At 38.3% G+C, this 17,373-nt stretch overlaps 2 protein-coding genes across 2 annotated transcripts in view; one reads left to right on the forward strand and one right to left on the reverse strand.

The window, feature by feature from the left end:
• Positions 1-5,091, forward strand: part of LOC126262235 (facilitated trehalose transporter Tret1-2 homolog) — a 395,495-nt gene extending 390,404 nt beyond the window's left edge. The window contains exon 6 of the mRNA XM_049958706.1: positions 730-5,091. Within this exon, the coding sequence (XP_049814663.1) occupies positions 730-1,068 (339 nt within the window). The 3' untranslated portion in view covers positions 1,069-5,091. The remainder of the gene's footprint in view (positions 1-729) is intronic.
• LOC126262236 (mediator of RNA polymerase II transcription subunit 20) overlaps positions 1-17,373 on the reverse strand; it is a 600,255-nt gene that overhangs the window by 571,472 nt on the left and 11,410 nt on the right. The gene's annotated exons all lie outside the window — the stretch shown is intronic.

Below are 17,373 nucleotides of genomic sequence, written 5' to 3' on the forward strand. Positions count from 1 at the left end.
AAAAAACAAAGCCCAGCTTCACACCACATTTCTTCATTTCTGGAAGATTTTGACACTGTCATTTAGTGAACAAATGTACAGAATATCAGACCAGCTTTGTGACTTAGCAAATAGAATACAGTATATCATTATGAATAGCAAGAAATCTCCATACCTGAAAGTAATTTTGTGCTTACCCCAAGGTAGTGTTGTAGGTTCATTACTGTTCATACTATGAGTATGTAAATTATGTACAAGGCAACTTTAAAAGCTCCATAATGCTGTTTGTGGATGATGCTGTTGTGTACAGAGAAGATGCTATGCAAGAAAAATGTACTGGAAAAATTCTCATTGATTAAATATCTGTATGTGAAAGACCACAAACGTAATTGTATACAGGTAGATGCCTAACAGACATTCACTGGGAGAATTGCCCAGGAAGTTTAGTCCGCCCACAAAGCAAGCTGCCTACAAAACACTTGTTCTATGGTTGCATTGTCAGTTCAAGGGTTAGAGAAAGCCAAGGGCATACCACCTCCACAAGACAATGCCTCGTGAAACAACACATCGGTGGTCACACATATGCTCAGGTTAATGACAGCTTTACCTTTTTCCCTAACACTCAGTGAATAGTTACAACTTTTACTTCCACTTGTATCACAAAGATGTCCTGAAAGTAAACTTAGACAGTTTCCATATCATATGGAAGCTTACTCAATGCCTGAAAATGTGGTTGTCATATGTTGGCAGGCGGCTCCGCATCTCGACTGGATTCCGCTGTTGTGTGTGCTGGTGTTCACGGTGGCTTTCTCGCTGGGCATCAGTCCTATTTCGTGGCTGCTGATCGGTGAGCTCTTCCCACTGGAACACCGAGAGTTGGGCTCAGCCATCGCCACAGCCTTCAGTTACGTGTGCGCCTTCGTTGGCGTGAAGACATTTGTCGATTTTCAGCAGGCGCTGGGCCTTCACGGCGCCTTTTGGCTGTATGCAGCCGTCTCGCTGGCAGGCCTCTGCTTCGTCGTCTGCTGTGTCCCAGAGACTAAGGGCCGCGACCTCGACGAGATGCACCCCAAGGGCGCCAGTGCGTAGCGACATGCCAACGTCACCGAGTTCCCCCCTTCGACCCCCTCGTTCGGCGCCGAACGACACAACACGGCCCGTCTTATCAGCAGTATCTGCCGGAGATCGAAAAATGCCGCCCCCTTTGCGAGGAATATACGAGATCTGGTCCAGCTTTTCTACTGTGTTCATTATTTTACAATGAAGTGCGTACAACGACTGGGGAGATGTTTACAATAGCTACCTTCTTTAGAACTTTTGGCATTAAACGTCAGGTATTATTAGTCATCAGTTCTCCTTCCCTCATTGATACGTGACTTGCATAATTCAGAATTGCTCGAGTTTCACACTTTATTTCAGATCTACAGCCACTGAACGGCCAGTTAGCTAGCAAACTGGTGACTGAGGGATCTGTCATAGACTGCACAATATTTATTCCAGTTTCTTTTGAAATGGGATACTGCTACCTGCAGTTCCACTGTAAATAAATGCCCTACTTGTGAAGATGGTTGCCGACTGATAGCCATCACCTGAACTGGTTTAAATGTGTGTGCATCAAAATTCATCAGCTTGCTTAAGGTCTGGGGGTATACAAATTTGACACCTTTCATGTTTACAAAGCAATGTTACAGAGTACGAAGCACATAACTGGTGTATTAACAACATACAGCAGTTAAATTTCTATAAATCCTCGGTGCTACTTAAATTATTTCCAAGTGCAACAGAAGCAACTCATCCGATTTTTGTGTTTCTTAGTCACACACTCTGAAGTACGTGCTGCAGTTCAGTACATTCAACCACATTAGCAGATGGTAAGTAAATATTTCCAAAAGAATTCTACCTTCATATCTCCTCTTTCTCTACCACTTTCATTTAACTGTTGTCACACTCTTTTTTATTCCACCAGTAAGTAGATTCAACTCCAATTGTTGCAGTGCATTATCAGTTTCTGAATCAACAGTGTTGACTGTCATATTACAAAAACAGTCATCAAAAAAAAGAGGACAAAGTTCATTTTGTTCGTCATATCATGACTTGGTATTAGAATCGAATATCAACTACTGTACAAAACCGTATTAGTTGGATTTTGCTCAAGTAATATCTGTACGACTGTGTGCCTCCAGCATGGTTCATTTGCACTAGAGAATGCTCATCAAAACTTTTCAGTTCCAATATTCACAATGTCATTCATAGGTCGAGCTTATCTGAATCACAGTATTAAATATAATTGCCTGTTGGCGAAACCATAACGCCACTGACAATCGAAGACAGCAGGGATCACAAATAAGATATTTGGGAGAAGCAACCTGAAGTCTCACACTTTGCTTAACAATCATTACTTTGAATGATGTGAGTGCATTCAATATTTTTCAATAGTTGGCGTTTCACTAAAAGGGAAATAGATTCTGTGCATTGTTTGTTTTACAAAAAAGAGATAGCTGTAGTAGACTGTTATGAATGGCACTCATTACTGTGACATCATCAAACATATTATGGTGCCTTTAATACAATTCTGAGGACATTACTGTAAGGGTCAGTTGCGACTCTTAATTCAGTCCTCTTCACAAACTTGATCTACTACACTGAGTGAAGTAATGACAGGAAATTTAACGGAGCAAACCCATTTTTAAACTTACAAATCTCAGAATTTCGATAACAGGATTTTGCTTAATACCTTCCAACTTTTTATGATTAATTTTTGAATGATAAAAAATAGAGGTTCCTAACGTTTGATACAGAGAATATTTAGCTGCATGCAAAGACAGTTTTGAAGTAAATGAATTTTAAAAAGATGAATTTTAGAGGGATGATGTCAGATGGTACTAGATATCATTCTTTCAGCATTTGATTTACAACCAATAGTTGATATAAAACTATTATTGAGAAAGGATACTGAATATATACACATGACAATAACACTTTGCAACTCAAGACAATACATACTGGAAAATACTTTATGACAATAGCACACAACGGACAAAATGTGATGGAGGAAAGGCATCATTTAACTTTTTCCCAAATGTAATATGAGATAAGTTCCAAAATTTTGTATCATATCACATATTTTGCACAAAAGAATAAACCAGAAATTTTGAGGGTATGAAAGTATAAAGATCATTTTAATAATTTTAACTAAAGCATTCATAACATGTCATGATTCCTGGCAGTAGGCTTCCTGTAATTGCAGAATGTGTAAGTGCATGTTAATGTCAATTAGAAATGACAATACCAAGCTATGTAAAGCAGTGCTAATGACAATAATGACATAATCTTATTTGTTTTCCCTTCATTATACTGAGACTGTAGAACAATAAAACTGGTCATCATCGAACCACATTTTGATAGGCACTGCATTTTACACAAAGCATCTCTCAAGAGAGCTGGTTCAGTTCTCATAGTATGTATTAACAGTATTAGATTTGCCATACTCGTTTTAAGTTATTTTAATGGTGGTTAATGTATGATTACCTAAATATATTGGAATGCAAAGAGATATGTAGGCCATGCAGATATAACAGGTCACTTATTAAAGCATGTAGCATTAAAGGGCCTTAGTGCATCACATTATCATTTAGCAAGTATTTTTCATTTATATACAGTTCACAGATTCCAAAATTCTAGTGACATTTGCTCAAGAACTTAAAATTAAAACATAAATCTTCTTCTCATCTTGTGACAAAAATAAAAGAGTGCAAAGCATTCATTTCATTAACATAAACAAAACATATCAGATTCTAGCACACTAATTTCTTGCTCGTTTTCAAGCTTTTCTGGACAATACTGCCTACTTTCCAACATTTCTAAAATTAGCAGTTTACTGTAACCAACTAATGAAGAAAATCGTTCTTCCAACAGAAATTTATATTGGCAAATGACTGCAATTTTTCTATGACAATAACAAAGTATCTTCATAGCTTTTAGACACAGACAATAGAAAAATAGTTTTCTAGACTCTACAAAGTAAGAATGGGGAAAACCGAAGTGAAAATTTATATGAAGTACGAATGATTGGTTTATGCTAGTTGGTACATCAATAAAATGCTTGAAAATTCTTTTACAAAGGTATTTCTACATTCCTAACCAAAATCTTCACATTTTAAACCAGCCTTAGTCTTTCATAAGTACCAGTTTCACAGACCAATGTTTCAGGAATGTTGCTGTATAACACTACTTCAGTGCAGTTTCATTTTAGAACAATCAGTCCCATTAAAGGAAAATGTAATATACTGATGACAATCTCAAGTGGCCTCAAAAAAAGTTCACACCCCATTAATGGTGCAAAGGGTTTATCTTATTATTGAAGCAAGTCAAAACATCTGCTGAGATAATCAGATATCATCAACATATACTTTGTGTTGTGAGCTTATTACAAAATTTGAGGCACTACTTTGTTCAAGGAATACAACATCACTTCTCGGACATGTTTACTCAATGAATCTAAAAAATCTGTTCGTGATCGTCATTAACAATAAGCAAGAAGAAATAAGTTTTTAGTTGCAAAAACAAAAATACTGCTATATTTCTCAATGAAGACACCAACCAGATCAATAAAACATACTATATCTTTAAGTAAAACTTTAATGCACAAGAAAGATTTGTACAATGACACTACACTACAAGTTAGAAATGTCCCGCTGAAGTAACAAGGGTGATGTGCAATATCATATCCATAATATTTAATTGTTATTTGTGTACAAGTTTTATTCTTTGAGTAAACAATGTCCTGTTATTAAAAAAATGGTAACTGCATCTAAAACTTGGGCCCTAAAGAATGTTTTACGCTGTGCTAGTGATTCGGCTGAGAAGCAATTCTTACACTGTAATAAATTTCTAATGAATGATTAAGACAATAACAAAATCTATGTTGTAGAATCATTAGCATCAGCATTATCAATATAAGTAACCTGTCAAATGTAAATAACATACTTTGGTTATAGCATATCTATTTTCTCTGTATTCAGTAACTGAAATTTGTAAAATCCTTGCTAATGATGCAATATTTTATATAGTGTATTTGTGGCTTCATTTAATTTTTATATGGACATATATTACTGTAGGCATTATTGTACATTTGTACTGCCTATGTGCATTTCTGTTAAAATTAAAGACTAGTATGAAAATGTTTCCTTTCCTGATGTGTTGCATACACCACCACAAAATGGAGAAACAATTACGTTTTCTCTGCCTAACTGCCTTACAGCCATTAAGAACAGCGGAAAATAAATTATACACAGGAAAGAAGAACTCAATCTCTGATTGAGGGAAAAAATGGTAGTGTTCTTTACAAAGGAACCAACCCAACACTGCCCCCCAAATGATTTACAGAAACCTAAATCTGTACAGCTGGACTTCAATTTGAAGACCACTCCTCCCAACACAGACGAAAGTAATAATGTAAGTCCTCAGACAGTATCTAATTCCAGCTTATACCCTTCATATCACATACTAAGGAAGTAGAAGCATATACGTTGATGAAAACATTCAGGTAAGGATTTACATGTGAAAAATATTACCAGTATCAATGTGCCTCTTTACACCCAGCTGCAGAAGAGGTTCCTATAAATGATTTATTAACAGCTGCCATAAATAAGTCTTAAAGAATACTTCAATGAAGGCTACTGAATAACAATTCAAGATAACTGTAAATGGAACTCTGCTAAGTTAATCTATATTACTAAACACAGAACTAGATGCAGATTGCCTATCTGTAAACAGGGACAGTAAAAATTTGATTCAAAGTATTTCACAGAATTACTGACCAAATTTAAAAATTTTAAATGATGTACCAATCTACTCATTAAGAGGAATAATCTTATGTTAAACACATCTGTGGCATACTAAAAAAATGTGGAACAAATAGCAAATCTCATATCTGAGGCTTCTCTCCATCATACGAGGTGCGGCTAGAAAAAAACCGGACTGATGCTGGAAAAACATTTATTTACAATTATTTACAATTTCATGTTATCTCCTTCAATGTACTCTCCTCCTTGGTCTCCACACCGCTCCATACGAATTTTCCACTGTTCATAGCAATGCTGCAGATCATTTTCGGTAAGTCCATACATTACTTCCGTCGCTTTTTCTTTTACTGCTTCAACAGTCTCAAATCTAGTTCCTTTCAAAGCTGACTTGACTTTAGGGAAAAGAAAAAAGTCACAGGGGGCAAATCAGGTGAGTAGGGTGGATGATCTAAGATGGGAATGTTGTGTTTTGCCAAAAACGTCTTCACTGACAACGCACTGTGAGCTGGGGCATTGTCTTGGTGAAGGATCCATGACTTTTTTCTCCACAAATCGTTCCGTTTTCTCCGTACTCGCTCACGTAGGGTAGCCAGGACGCTAATGTAGTAATGCTGATTCACTGTTTGTCCCTCTGGTACCCAATCAATGTGCACAATCCCTTTGATGTCAAAAAAAAAAAAAAAAAAAAAAACAATCATCATTGCCTTGAATTTCGATTTTGACATTCATGCTTTTTTTTGTCGTGGAGAACCAGGAGTTTTCCAATGTATCGATTGGCGTTTAGTTTCGGGATCGTAAGTAAAAAACCACGATTCATCGCAAGTAATAACATTTTGTAAGAAGGTGGGATCACTTTCAATGTTTTCCAGGATGTCAGAACAAATCATTCTTCGACGTTCCTTCTGTTCAATTGTGAGACACTTTGGAACCATTTTTGAACACACTTTGTTCATATTGAAACTTTCATGAAGAATCTGCCTAACACTTTCCTTGTCAACTCCTGTTAACTCAGACACTGCTCTGATTGTTAAACGGCGATCTTGTCGAACAAGTTTACCGACTTTTTCAATGTTTGCATCAGTTTTTGCTGACAATGGTCTGCCAGTGCGAGTGTCATCACTGGTGTCTTCGCGGCCATCTTTAAATCGTTTAAACCACTCAAACACTTGTGTTCGCGATAAACAATCATCGCCGTACTCTTGTTGTAACATTACAAACGTTTCACTTGCAGATTTTCCTAGTTTGAAACAAAATTTGATGTTAACACGCTGTTCTTTCTGTACACTCAACATTTTCCGACGCACAGACAAAACGTCAACTACTTAAAACAGACGCCACGGGCAGACTGAGTGCAGGAGGCAGATGAAACTCGAGCAGTAGGCGGAGCGAGAGTCACGTGACAGGCCACGCGACTTTCAGCCTTATTGCATTCGTTTTATTGTTTCACCAGTACTAGTCCGGTTTTTTTCTAGCCACACCTCATATATTAACATCGATTAAGAGTTTCCAGATATCCAAATAAGTACTCAATAATGGGTTAGTTAAGTTTTGTGGAGCACCTTATTCACAGGTGAGTGTCTAATAATTCTTTCACTACAGTTAATCCTGGCATCTGATTTTCTGACTGCTAGATTTATGTGGTGATCCACTCTAAAGCTATTCTACAAGCAATTCTCACAATGATAATTTTTGTTAAAAAAGAACATGCTACTGTAATAATGGTTTTCAGGAAGCTGGGAGATATGGCATAAACTTATGCACCACCACCTATGACACTGAACTTCACGATTTTACATTCCCCTTTCTGGTGCCATACCAGGACTGATATGACACATCTCGAGGAGAATGAACCATGCCCGTATACAAGCTGTTACTATAATTGAATTGCCACTGCTAAAGCTGCCACCTGCTCCCTCCATTAAGTGAAAAATTCATGTACCTCCTCTGTATGCCTCTAATTTAATTTCATGCTCAAGTGTGACATTGTATTTAAAAGTTTTTGAGCACTGTGCATTTGAGGCGAGATGTGGAAGTCACCCTGATCTTTACCAAGGTGGATGTGGAAAATAGCCTAAAAATCAGGTCTAGGCTGGTTGGCACACCAGCCCCTGTTATTACTCCGGGAGGTGGATTCAATCTGGGGCTGGAGTACACCCCCCCTCCCCCGGTTGCAGAAGTGGGCACTCTATCATAAAATTACCGTCACTTCATGTTAAGCTAAATCGCATATAGTTTTTGTGGGGATATCTCACTTACTTCTTTGCTAGCTACATATACGGCTGTAAGTCTCTGAGGCAATGTGATTAGCCCTGCGTATAAGCTTTATCATACATGCAAAACATTTTATTTAGAATGCAGGTCCTTCACAGGATTGACAAAAATTCAAGTTGGGTGATAGGTGATAGCTGACAAGTAGCACCCATCAGTGATACGATTCCTAGACTTACAAAAGAAGACCATAAATTCTAACCAGACTGCAGACAAATACATAGTTCAAACTTCCATGTGAATGGATGTTCTTCTTGGACAGTAATGAAATTCTATGTCACTGTTAGTCTAATCTGATTTGGACCCCAAACATTTGAGTAATAATTCCTTCTGGATTTCACAAGTAGTTTGTGATCTCTTTCACACACAAACTACAGTTTTTCCACCCAATCAATAAATCAAAGCCTTCTGTTTGCTTTTCCTACAATTGAGTTTATGTGATTGCTCCATTTCATAGCTCTACACAATACCACTGTAACGTAATGATATGAGATGAATGAGTCTAGCTGTGATTCCTTAATCATTTAGTCAATGGTCAGTGCATTTTTACACTTTGTGACGTACACCATACCACATTTCAGTAAATAATGAGCTAATTGACTGTCTTTGCAACATTGTAGACTTTGTACCATTCCAGGCACTGCACCAAGTTGGTATTTCAAGATCTAACTAAGCCTATTTTTTGATAAAAGTTTTTCACAGATAACTAAATTACCTGTGAAAAAATTAGCATTGCAACTAATGTTACCCACTATATGTCATTAATATATAACATGAATGTCACTTATCCAAAAAGACTTCTCAGTAATACATAGATATTATTTCTCTGTGTGTAAGGGGCTCGCCATCCAGAGTAACATGGAGCACAGTGACTGTCAAGATTTTTTTAATCCATTTGCAAACTCAACTGAGTATTCCATATGAATGTATTGTGTTTAGTGGATGTTGGAAAGGTACTTAATCGGCAGCTTTTTGAAAGCACAGTTGCACCTAATTACCTCTATCCACAGAACTTAATACTGTGTGTGAAGAACTTGAACATATCATAAATGTTTTTGGAATCCACACTGGTTTCCATGGTTATCATATTCTGCTTCGAGCATACCCTGACGAAGAAAGTGACTCTGCTGACAACCTACAGTACAGAGAAATATCTAGTAATTCAAAAGAAATAGGAATATACTAACCAGTGGGCAATTCTATGAGCCTTTGAAGACTGGCTAAGTAAAAATGTAATGAAACTTCCTGGCAGATTAAAACTGTGTGCCAGACCAAGACTCGAACACAGGACCTTTGCCTTTCGTGGGCAGGTGCTCTACCAACTGAGTTATCCAAGCAGACTCACGCCGTGAGCTCACAGCTTTAATTCCGCAAGTACCTCGTCTCCTACATTCTAAAATTCACAGAAGCTCTCTGCAAGGTTCACAGGAGACCTTCTGTGAAGTTTGAAAGGTAAGAGACAAGGTACTGGTGGAATTAAAGCTGTGAGGTTAGGCCGTGAGTCATGCTTGGGTAGCTCAGTTGGTAGAGCACTTGCCCGCTCAAGGCAAAGGTTCCGTGTTCGAGTCTCCATCTGGCACACAGTTTTAATCTGCCAGGAAGTTTCACTTAAGTGCACACTCTGCTGCAGAGTGAAAATTTCATTCTAAAAAGTAATGTTACGGGCAGTTCACTAGAAAAGAAACAGAATGTAATACAGAGAGAAATAATTAAAGATGGACGTGCTACCATAAGTAAAGGGACACAAGTGAAACAAGAATTTGTCTGTACAATGATGACAAACTTTGATGAAATACTAATGGTCAGAGTAAAAGAAATCAAATTTTTGTGAAAATGTGCATCATTTGAGGTGGAAAATAGACTTAAACACAATTTAAGAAATTAATGAACACTGTGTGAGGATATACCGCAGTAAAATTTAGCAAGCATAACTCATATTTTATGCTTGTTCATACAGCTTAAATCATTCATGAAAACGAAAAGTATCACCTTCCGATTTAACGTAAATGTTGAACATCAGTTTGTCAGATTACATATTTCAGACATTACAATGTTAATAACAACTATTTCAAAATAAAAAATAAGTAAACAGTATTATTCATACTAACATCAAAAAGGTAATATGAGAAAAAAATTGAAAGTGTATGAATGATTATCCAGCACGAAGCAAACTATTTGTACAGATGTTATATGGTTAATACTCCATCACTGGCCATCCCACAGAATACTACCACTGGCTGCCTCCACCTGATTTGGTAACAATTTACAAACATCTGCCCTATGCTATGGACATCATCAATATTTTTGTAAAATTTGGCAATTGGATATTACCAGCAGAAGTGGGAACAGGTGAGACATCTGCTAAAACATTAAAATAAGTTCAACTTGACACTGGAAGGGTAAAAACTGTAAGGGCAGGCAAAGACAATAATATTCAAAAGAAATAATTCAAGATGTAGGCAGATTATTACAATATACTAAGAGACCGAGGATAGCATAAAACCATCTGAAAACATAATTTCAATGTAAAGTTTTAGGGGAGAAACAATTTGTCTTTTATTTTACATTTTTTAATTGAATGCAACGGCAAAAGAAAACAGTAAGTCATACAGCCAAAATTCAAAAGTAGTTTTTCAGATTAAAAAATTCATCTTACCCAATAGCAAAGTCGCCTGGCTATCACATATGTACTACAGTCATCAACTGCAAGTGTTGGTTGCAGGGATTGGCAGCAAAGAAGTGTTTCCATTTCAGGTTTTGGGAGAAGGAGAGTAGGTCTTTGACAAGTCCAGCACAGTTAATTTTGGGGGGGGGGGGGGGTGTATGGTTGAAAGTGAGGCCTTTGGAGAGGGCTAGAACTTCTGTGAGCCTGCAGATTTTGGTGGGATTGTTTCAATACTGGTTTTAGTGGGATTGCTAGTAGGTAGTTCTGGGGGATGTGGCAAGTTGAAATGGTCAGCCACACAGGGTCTGGGTGCTATGAAGGATTGATGAAGCGGGACTGTATGGGTAGGATAGTGACTGGATAGTGATGCCCAAAGGTGGCAGAAGCATGACAGCCGATTGGATAACTTATGAAAGTGGTGTCTGGAATGCTCTTCCAGTTGCTGGAGTGTAAGGGATTCAGTTTCAGAGATGTGATGTATGTAGTTGGGTTTGAACAGAAGCAGTATTTTGCAGAAGGAGCAGAGGGGGTTTGGGAATGCTTGTACCATGGCAATATGTTGGTAAAATGGGAAATGGTGTAGGAAACGGGCATTTCCTTAACGCCATCCCTGCAATAATGGATCCCTGTTCCATCTTTCAGCACCAGTTCAGGAAAGTATCTCCTTCCCTGGCTAAAACCCAGTCCCACATCCTGCTCCTTAAATGTTGCAGCCTAACCATACAAATTCCTTTCTCTGGATCCCACCCCTCCTCTCACAATCACCTTTCGCTTTCCAGATCCCCTCATAAACCTGGTACTGCAAAAACATATCTCCATGATACAAGTACCACCAAACCCCAAGCTCTTCAAGATAATACTACTGTGCGATCCTTACTACATACATCATATCTCTGAATCTGAATCCTTCGCACTGCAGCAGCTGGAAGAGCATTCCAAACATCACCTCGATAAGTTATCCAGCTTGCTGATATCCTACTGCTGCCATGGGGAACCACTATCCAACCCCTATCCTACCCACAGCATTCCTCACTGCCAATCCCTCATAGCACACAGACCCCGCGTAGATGGCATTTTTCAACTTGCCACTTTCCCCAAAACTGCCAACCAACACTCCACTAACTCAGAGCTGAAACAATCCTGTAAACTTTTGTTATCCTGTCCATCAAAATGCTTAGTCCCACAGAAGTTTCAGTCCTATGCGAAGGCCTCACCTTAGCCTTACACTCAAATTTAATCATTTTGGACTTGTCAAAGACCTACTCTCCTTCTCCTGATCCCTGCTTCTTTGCCACCAACCACTCCAACCAAAACCAACCTATTCCCAACATTGAACCCTGTCTCTCCCAGTTCATACCACCATCCAACCACAATCCTCCCCCTTCCCACCTGATTACTCTCTGGTCACTTTCCACAAATTCCTTACCTCCAACTTGACCTCACCATTATTCACCAGGTCCCTTCCTAAGGACACCAAGGTTACAGCAGAAGAAAGGACAGTCTCACACAGCGTGAAAACAGACCCTGACCTAATCATCCTACTTGCAGAAAAAGTTTCCACCAATGTAATTATGAAAGGCAGCAACTATATGATGGAATGCCTCAGCCAAATGTCTGACTCCACCTGTAAACTCTGCCGCAGTGATCCCAAACCAGAAGTCGAACATAATCTTCAACCCTTGCTTAAACCCTCAGATTCTTCCCAGAGGCTCTCTTCAGATTCCATTTCCCTCCTCATTCCTATGAAACCCACCACACCTATCATCTACATTCTTTCCCCCAAAATCCACAAACCAAACAATGCTAAATACTCCATTGTAGGTAGTTTTTGTGCTCCCATTGAAAAAATTTCAGTACTCACTGACCAACTGCCCGAAATCTAGCCCCTCACATCAAAGATACCAATCACTTCCTCCACTGACTCTCCACCATCTCCACCCCTTTACCTTCTGGATCCCTGCTCATCACTGTTGACAACACTTCAGTGTATTTCAACATCCCTTACCCCATGGTCTTGCCACTACTGAACAAATAAAGTCTTCAAACAACCTTCTGACTCCAAACTCACTACATTATTCCTCTATACCTTACTAACTTTATACTAACAGACATCTACTATGCAAACCTGTTTATCAGCCATCTAGAGGAAACCTTCATAGCTTCTCAAATCCGATATGGTTCAGGCTCACTAACAATATCTGCATGATCTAGACTCAGGGCCAAAACACCCTACCCTCATTCCTTCACAACCTCAACACCTTCTCTCCCATCTCTTTCACCTGGTCCTCCCCAGCTAAGCATGTCACCTTTCTGGATGTTGATCACTTCCTCTCTGATGGTTCTATCCACACCTCTCTCCACATTAAACCCACCAGCCACCAAAAGTACCTGTATTCCAACAGCTACCAACCCTTCCACACCAAAAAATCCCCCCCCCCCCCCAACCATACAGCTTGCCACCCAGAGATGGTGTTTCTGCAGTGGCAAGAGTTCCCTTGCCCAGTGTACTGCATGTCTCACGCAAGCCTTCACAGATGGACACTATCCCTCAGACCCACTCTCCAAACATATTTCCTGTGCCATATCATAATGCACCCCCAATACTCCCACCACCCCCAAGAACCAGCTACAAAGAAGTGCTCCTTTCATTACCCTATACCACTGAGTGGAAAAACTGAATCATGTCCTTTGTTATGGCTTTGATTATCTATCATCATGCCCCGAAATGAGAGACATCCTATCCAAGATGTTTCCCACTTCTCCTGAAGCAGTGTTTCACCACCCACCCAATCTCCAGAACATCTTAGTTCATCCCTCTCTCTGTTCACCACCTCCCAATTCATGACTCTTCACCCTCATTGTGCACCACTCTCTGCCAACACTTTCTCCTCACTTTTTCCCTTCTCTGCTCCTCTCCATTTCCACTCCCCTTGTCACCCATAGCCTCCTGCATCCAGTCCCTGCATACTCTTCCAGGCAATGCTCACTTCTCTACCCGCATCTGTACCTTTCTACCCCTCTTCCTCAACTCACTCCATATTGCTGCTTCCATTCAACGAAACTGTATTCTGGCCAAAGCAGCCAAGATAGCAGTCATGTGTGCATGAGAGGTGCTTGTTTGTGTGAATGTGTGTATACTCCCTTTTCTGAAGAAGGCTTTGGCTGAAAGCTCAATGTGTAACAGTCTTTCACTTGTTCCTGTGTGCAACTCGCACTGTTAAATTAAGCATTGTGCTCTTTTTGAGAAATTCTTTGTTGTTTCACTGTGACAACTTGTCAAGTGCATAAACATATCTGCAATAATTCAACTACATTTCATTACATCGTTACAGTATCAAACTTAATCTTACTGGGGAAGGAATTTTAAAATGAAATATTTATAAACAAGTGAATTCAAAGGAACCAAAACATACCAAATATAATGCTGGTAAATTGTCTTCACTGGGAAAGTCCAGTGTCTCAATAGAGATGATTCTAAAACAGCATTTTTAAATGAACACATGTTTTTGGATTATGGGTAATTTCTGTAACTCTAAAAACACTAAAGGATTTTCAAATGTACACTGGAAGGAGGATGGTCTTGAGTTTAATGTCTAGTTGACAGTAAGATCATTACAGCTGGGGAATTTTCTAGTTTTCACAATAAAAGGGGAATGGTTACCACACGTAGATAGTATTAAAGGCACCCAAAATTTAGGGAAAATTATTTATGGTTGTCTAGCCGACTTAGGGAAAGTAGACAATCAAGAGACAATTCACTATGGACATTCATTCATTTTTAATAACTCTGCTAGAACTGATGTAAATGTATCCAGAAATTGTACAAACTGTTTCCAAGCAGATGCGCTTACACTACATTACCATTTGCATACAAGGCAACCTCACTGTGCAACTACATTTTAAATTAATAATCTGAAGGGTAGGCTTAACCAGCAAAATTGACATAATACAGTTACTTGTATGGGTAGAAATTATGTTTTATGGCATTAATAGCACAGACAATCTGCAGAACTAGAAGTCTGGCACACCATGAGCTGAATGATGAATAAGAAATTCATATTATGGTTAACTGATAACTAACTGGGAATGCTACCCCATTTTTTGTTTTGTATCATGGCTAACAATGAAACCTGCTAGTATATTTGCACCAAAGAGTGGCCAGTGAATCCAACATGGCAAATATGGACCATGTTGTATCCTGATGTCTGAAAACAAGTGCTGATGACCAGTATTTTCTGTCAAGATGCCACAATTGATGCAAAATACCATGAAGATTAACTGCACATCAAGCAGTGGGAAGAACAGTATAGGAACATTTTATTGTGTGTGCTACATCTCAGATCTTACATCACATAACTTCCCACAATTTAGATTAAATGAAGAAAGATATACACTGGTATTGCTCAGTAGCAGATGAGAATGAAAATAACTGGATATGATTGCAGTCATCAGTGGCCTAAAGATTTTTGAGAGGCTTCGTTTCAAGAGAGGTAAATGGTTTTTATTATTTATTGTTTCTTAGATAATAAACAAATCACAATTGACATCTGTTCCAAGACTGACTCCTTTTCATTTAAATAATTATGGAATAAACATAAAATAAAGAACAAACAACAATTTGCAAAACTGAGGGAAATACTAGGTTTTAGAGAGAAGAGTAATTTAAGTTCATTTATGATTTTCATACGTACTGTGAATGTTTTACTGGCAACAAAAGTGTTGTTCACAAAAACACACATTTATGTCAGTAACATCATGACACATCTGCTTTTGATTTTAAAACACAATGTGGTTTATCTGTATATGAAGAAGACATGCTTCAAACTACAATCAGTTAAAGGAAAGCCTTTGTCGACCTCAAGGCTGATTTGAACAATACTGTAAACTTACTTTATTATGGTATGGACTAGTCTTGCGACATTTTCATATGTGTAAAAGATTTTCAGGGGTCGAAGGCACAACATCAGACTGCAAAATTCCTCAGACCAACCAACCAGGGTTTGAGCCCTGAACTTTTGAATAAGCCATTTTCATTTCGCTGATAACTTAAATTTATTTTGTGTACCATAAGTAACATCAAGATGTTTTTAACATAAAATGATTTACCATATACCATAAAATTATGAGGCACAGTTTGTGGCAAGCAGGATTTCTTGCCCCCCCCCCCCTCTCTCTTTAAGTGCTGCCAATACACACATATAAAAGCACACGACACTATTAGCATTTGGAACACCCAGTTCCTTTCTTGGGAAGGGGAGAGGGATAGTATGCGGAAGGTTAAAATGAAAGGCAAGTCACTGAGTTCAAAAAGCTAGAATATTATTGTGTGCTTTTATATTTGACTACTGACAGCACCAAAAAATTTTGCCACCTGAAGGTAAGTAGTGGTGAGCAACACTGTCTCATAATTTTGTAGGTTTCTAAAGTGAATTTTCCTTTTGATAAAATTACTAATAAATATGTTATTTGAGGTGCTGTGCTCTGATTTACAAATTCATTTTGTGATGTTCTTCAGTTCAATGCAGAATCTGAACCAAGGTATAACTCGCCGCATTTCATAAAGCTTTATGACAGATGAGATTTGTAGTAAGTACCAAAATAAATCCTACTAACAATGTGAGTTCAAATGCTAATCTTTACATTATGTTTCTGATACATATCAAGTCAACACATTATTGATACTGACTGAAAACACAAAAAAAACCTGTTGCACTCGTTAGTTAATATCTACAGCCTTAAATACTTTCACATTCTTCAGGAGGAACTCTGGACAAATCATTGAATACCAGTATCACAAATGCAAAACCACAGTAAACATTTGTGCAGTCACACTGAGATTCGTTGGAAAAATCTTAAACCCTTAAGTAGTAGCTCGTAAAACAATGTTTGATGTAAGTATCAACTTTGAAATGGGAACATGCGACAAATGCCGTAAACAATATGGCGATTATAACATGATGTTGTTGGTGATTTTTTTCAAACAGGCTAAGATAAACATCAGTCTGTCACCACAACCACATTTTCTTAGTATCACATTTGTTGGATTCACGAACTCACAGCCAAACTGTCACCTTCCTATCTAACCTAGACCACGGGCTGAACTACCTATCAGTCATGTCACAACAAAAAGTGATTCACACATCTGTTGGCTTCACCAACCTACAACCAAACTGTTACCTTCCAACCTAACCTATACCTCAGGCTAAGCTACAGATCTGAGTGTCACAACAACCAGTTTATTTTTTTACTCTCAAATTCATTGACTTTGCCAACTAACACCAAAACTGTGAATACACATGCCAAAACATTATGTGACAGCAGCCATTAACATTATATCACTGGCCAAAGCCAATAATTAGCACCGAAACATCATCATGACCCAAATTATCAAACACTTGTCGTGACCCAAATTATCCTGTACAATACAGTGTAAGGTGCTGTGTGGATTGTAGATAAAGATTTTCATCAAGTGAACTACAATAAAACTTAATGGCAGGACAGGAAGCAAATCATATTAAACCTCTTGAGTGTATCTTCTGTTGTATCAGTTATGCTGTTCCCACTTAAAACTTGTGATTTTAAAGCTGACAGATTTTAATTCTCTAAGAAAACTGCGCATTACAGAAATGTCTGATTCCACCCATCTGCTGTGACCTA

Source organism: Schistocerca nitens, chromosome 6 (assembly GCF_023898315.1).
Source record: "Schistocerca nitens isolate TAMUIC-IGC-003100 chromosome 6, iqSchNite1.1, whole genome shotgun sequence".
Taxonomy (NCBI): domain Eukaryota; kingdom Metazoa; phylum Arthropoda; class Insecta; order Orthoptera; family Acrididae; genus Schistocerca; species Schistocerca nitens.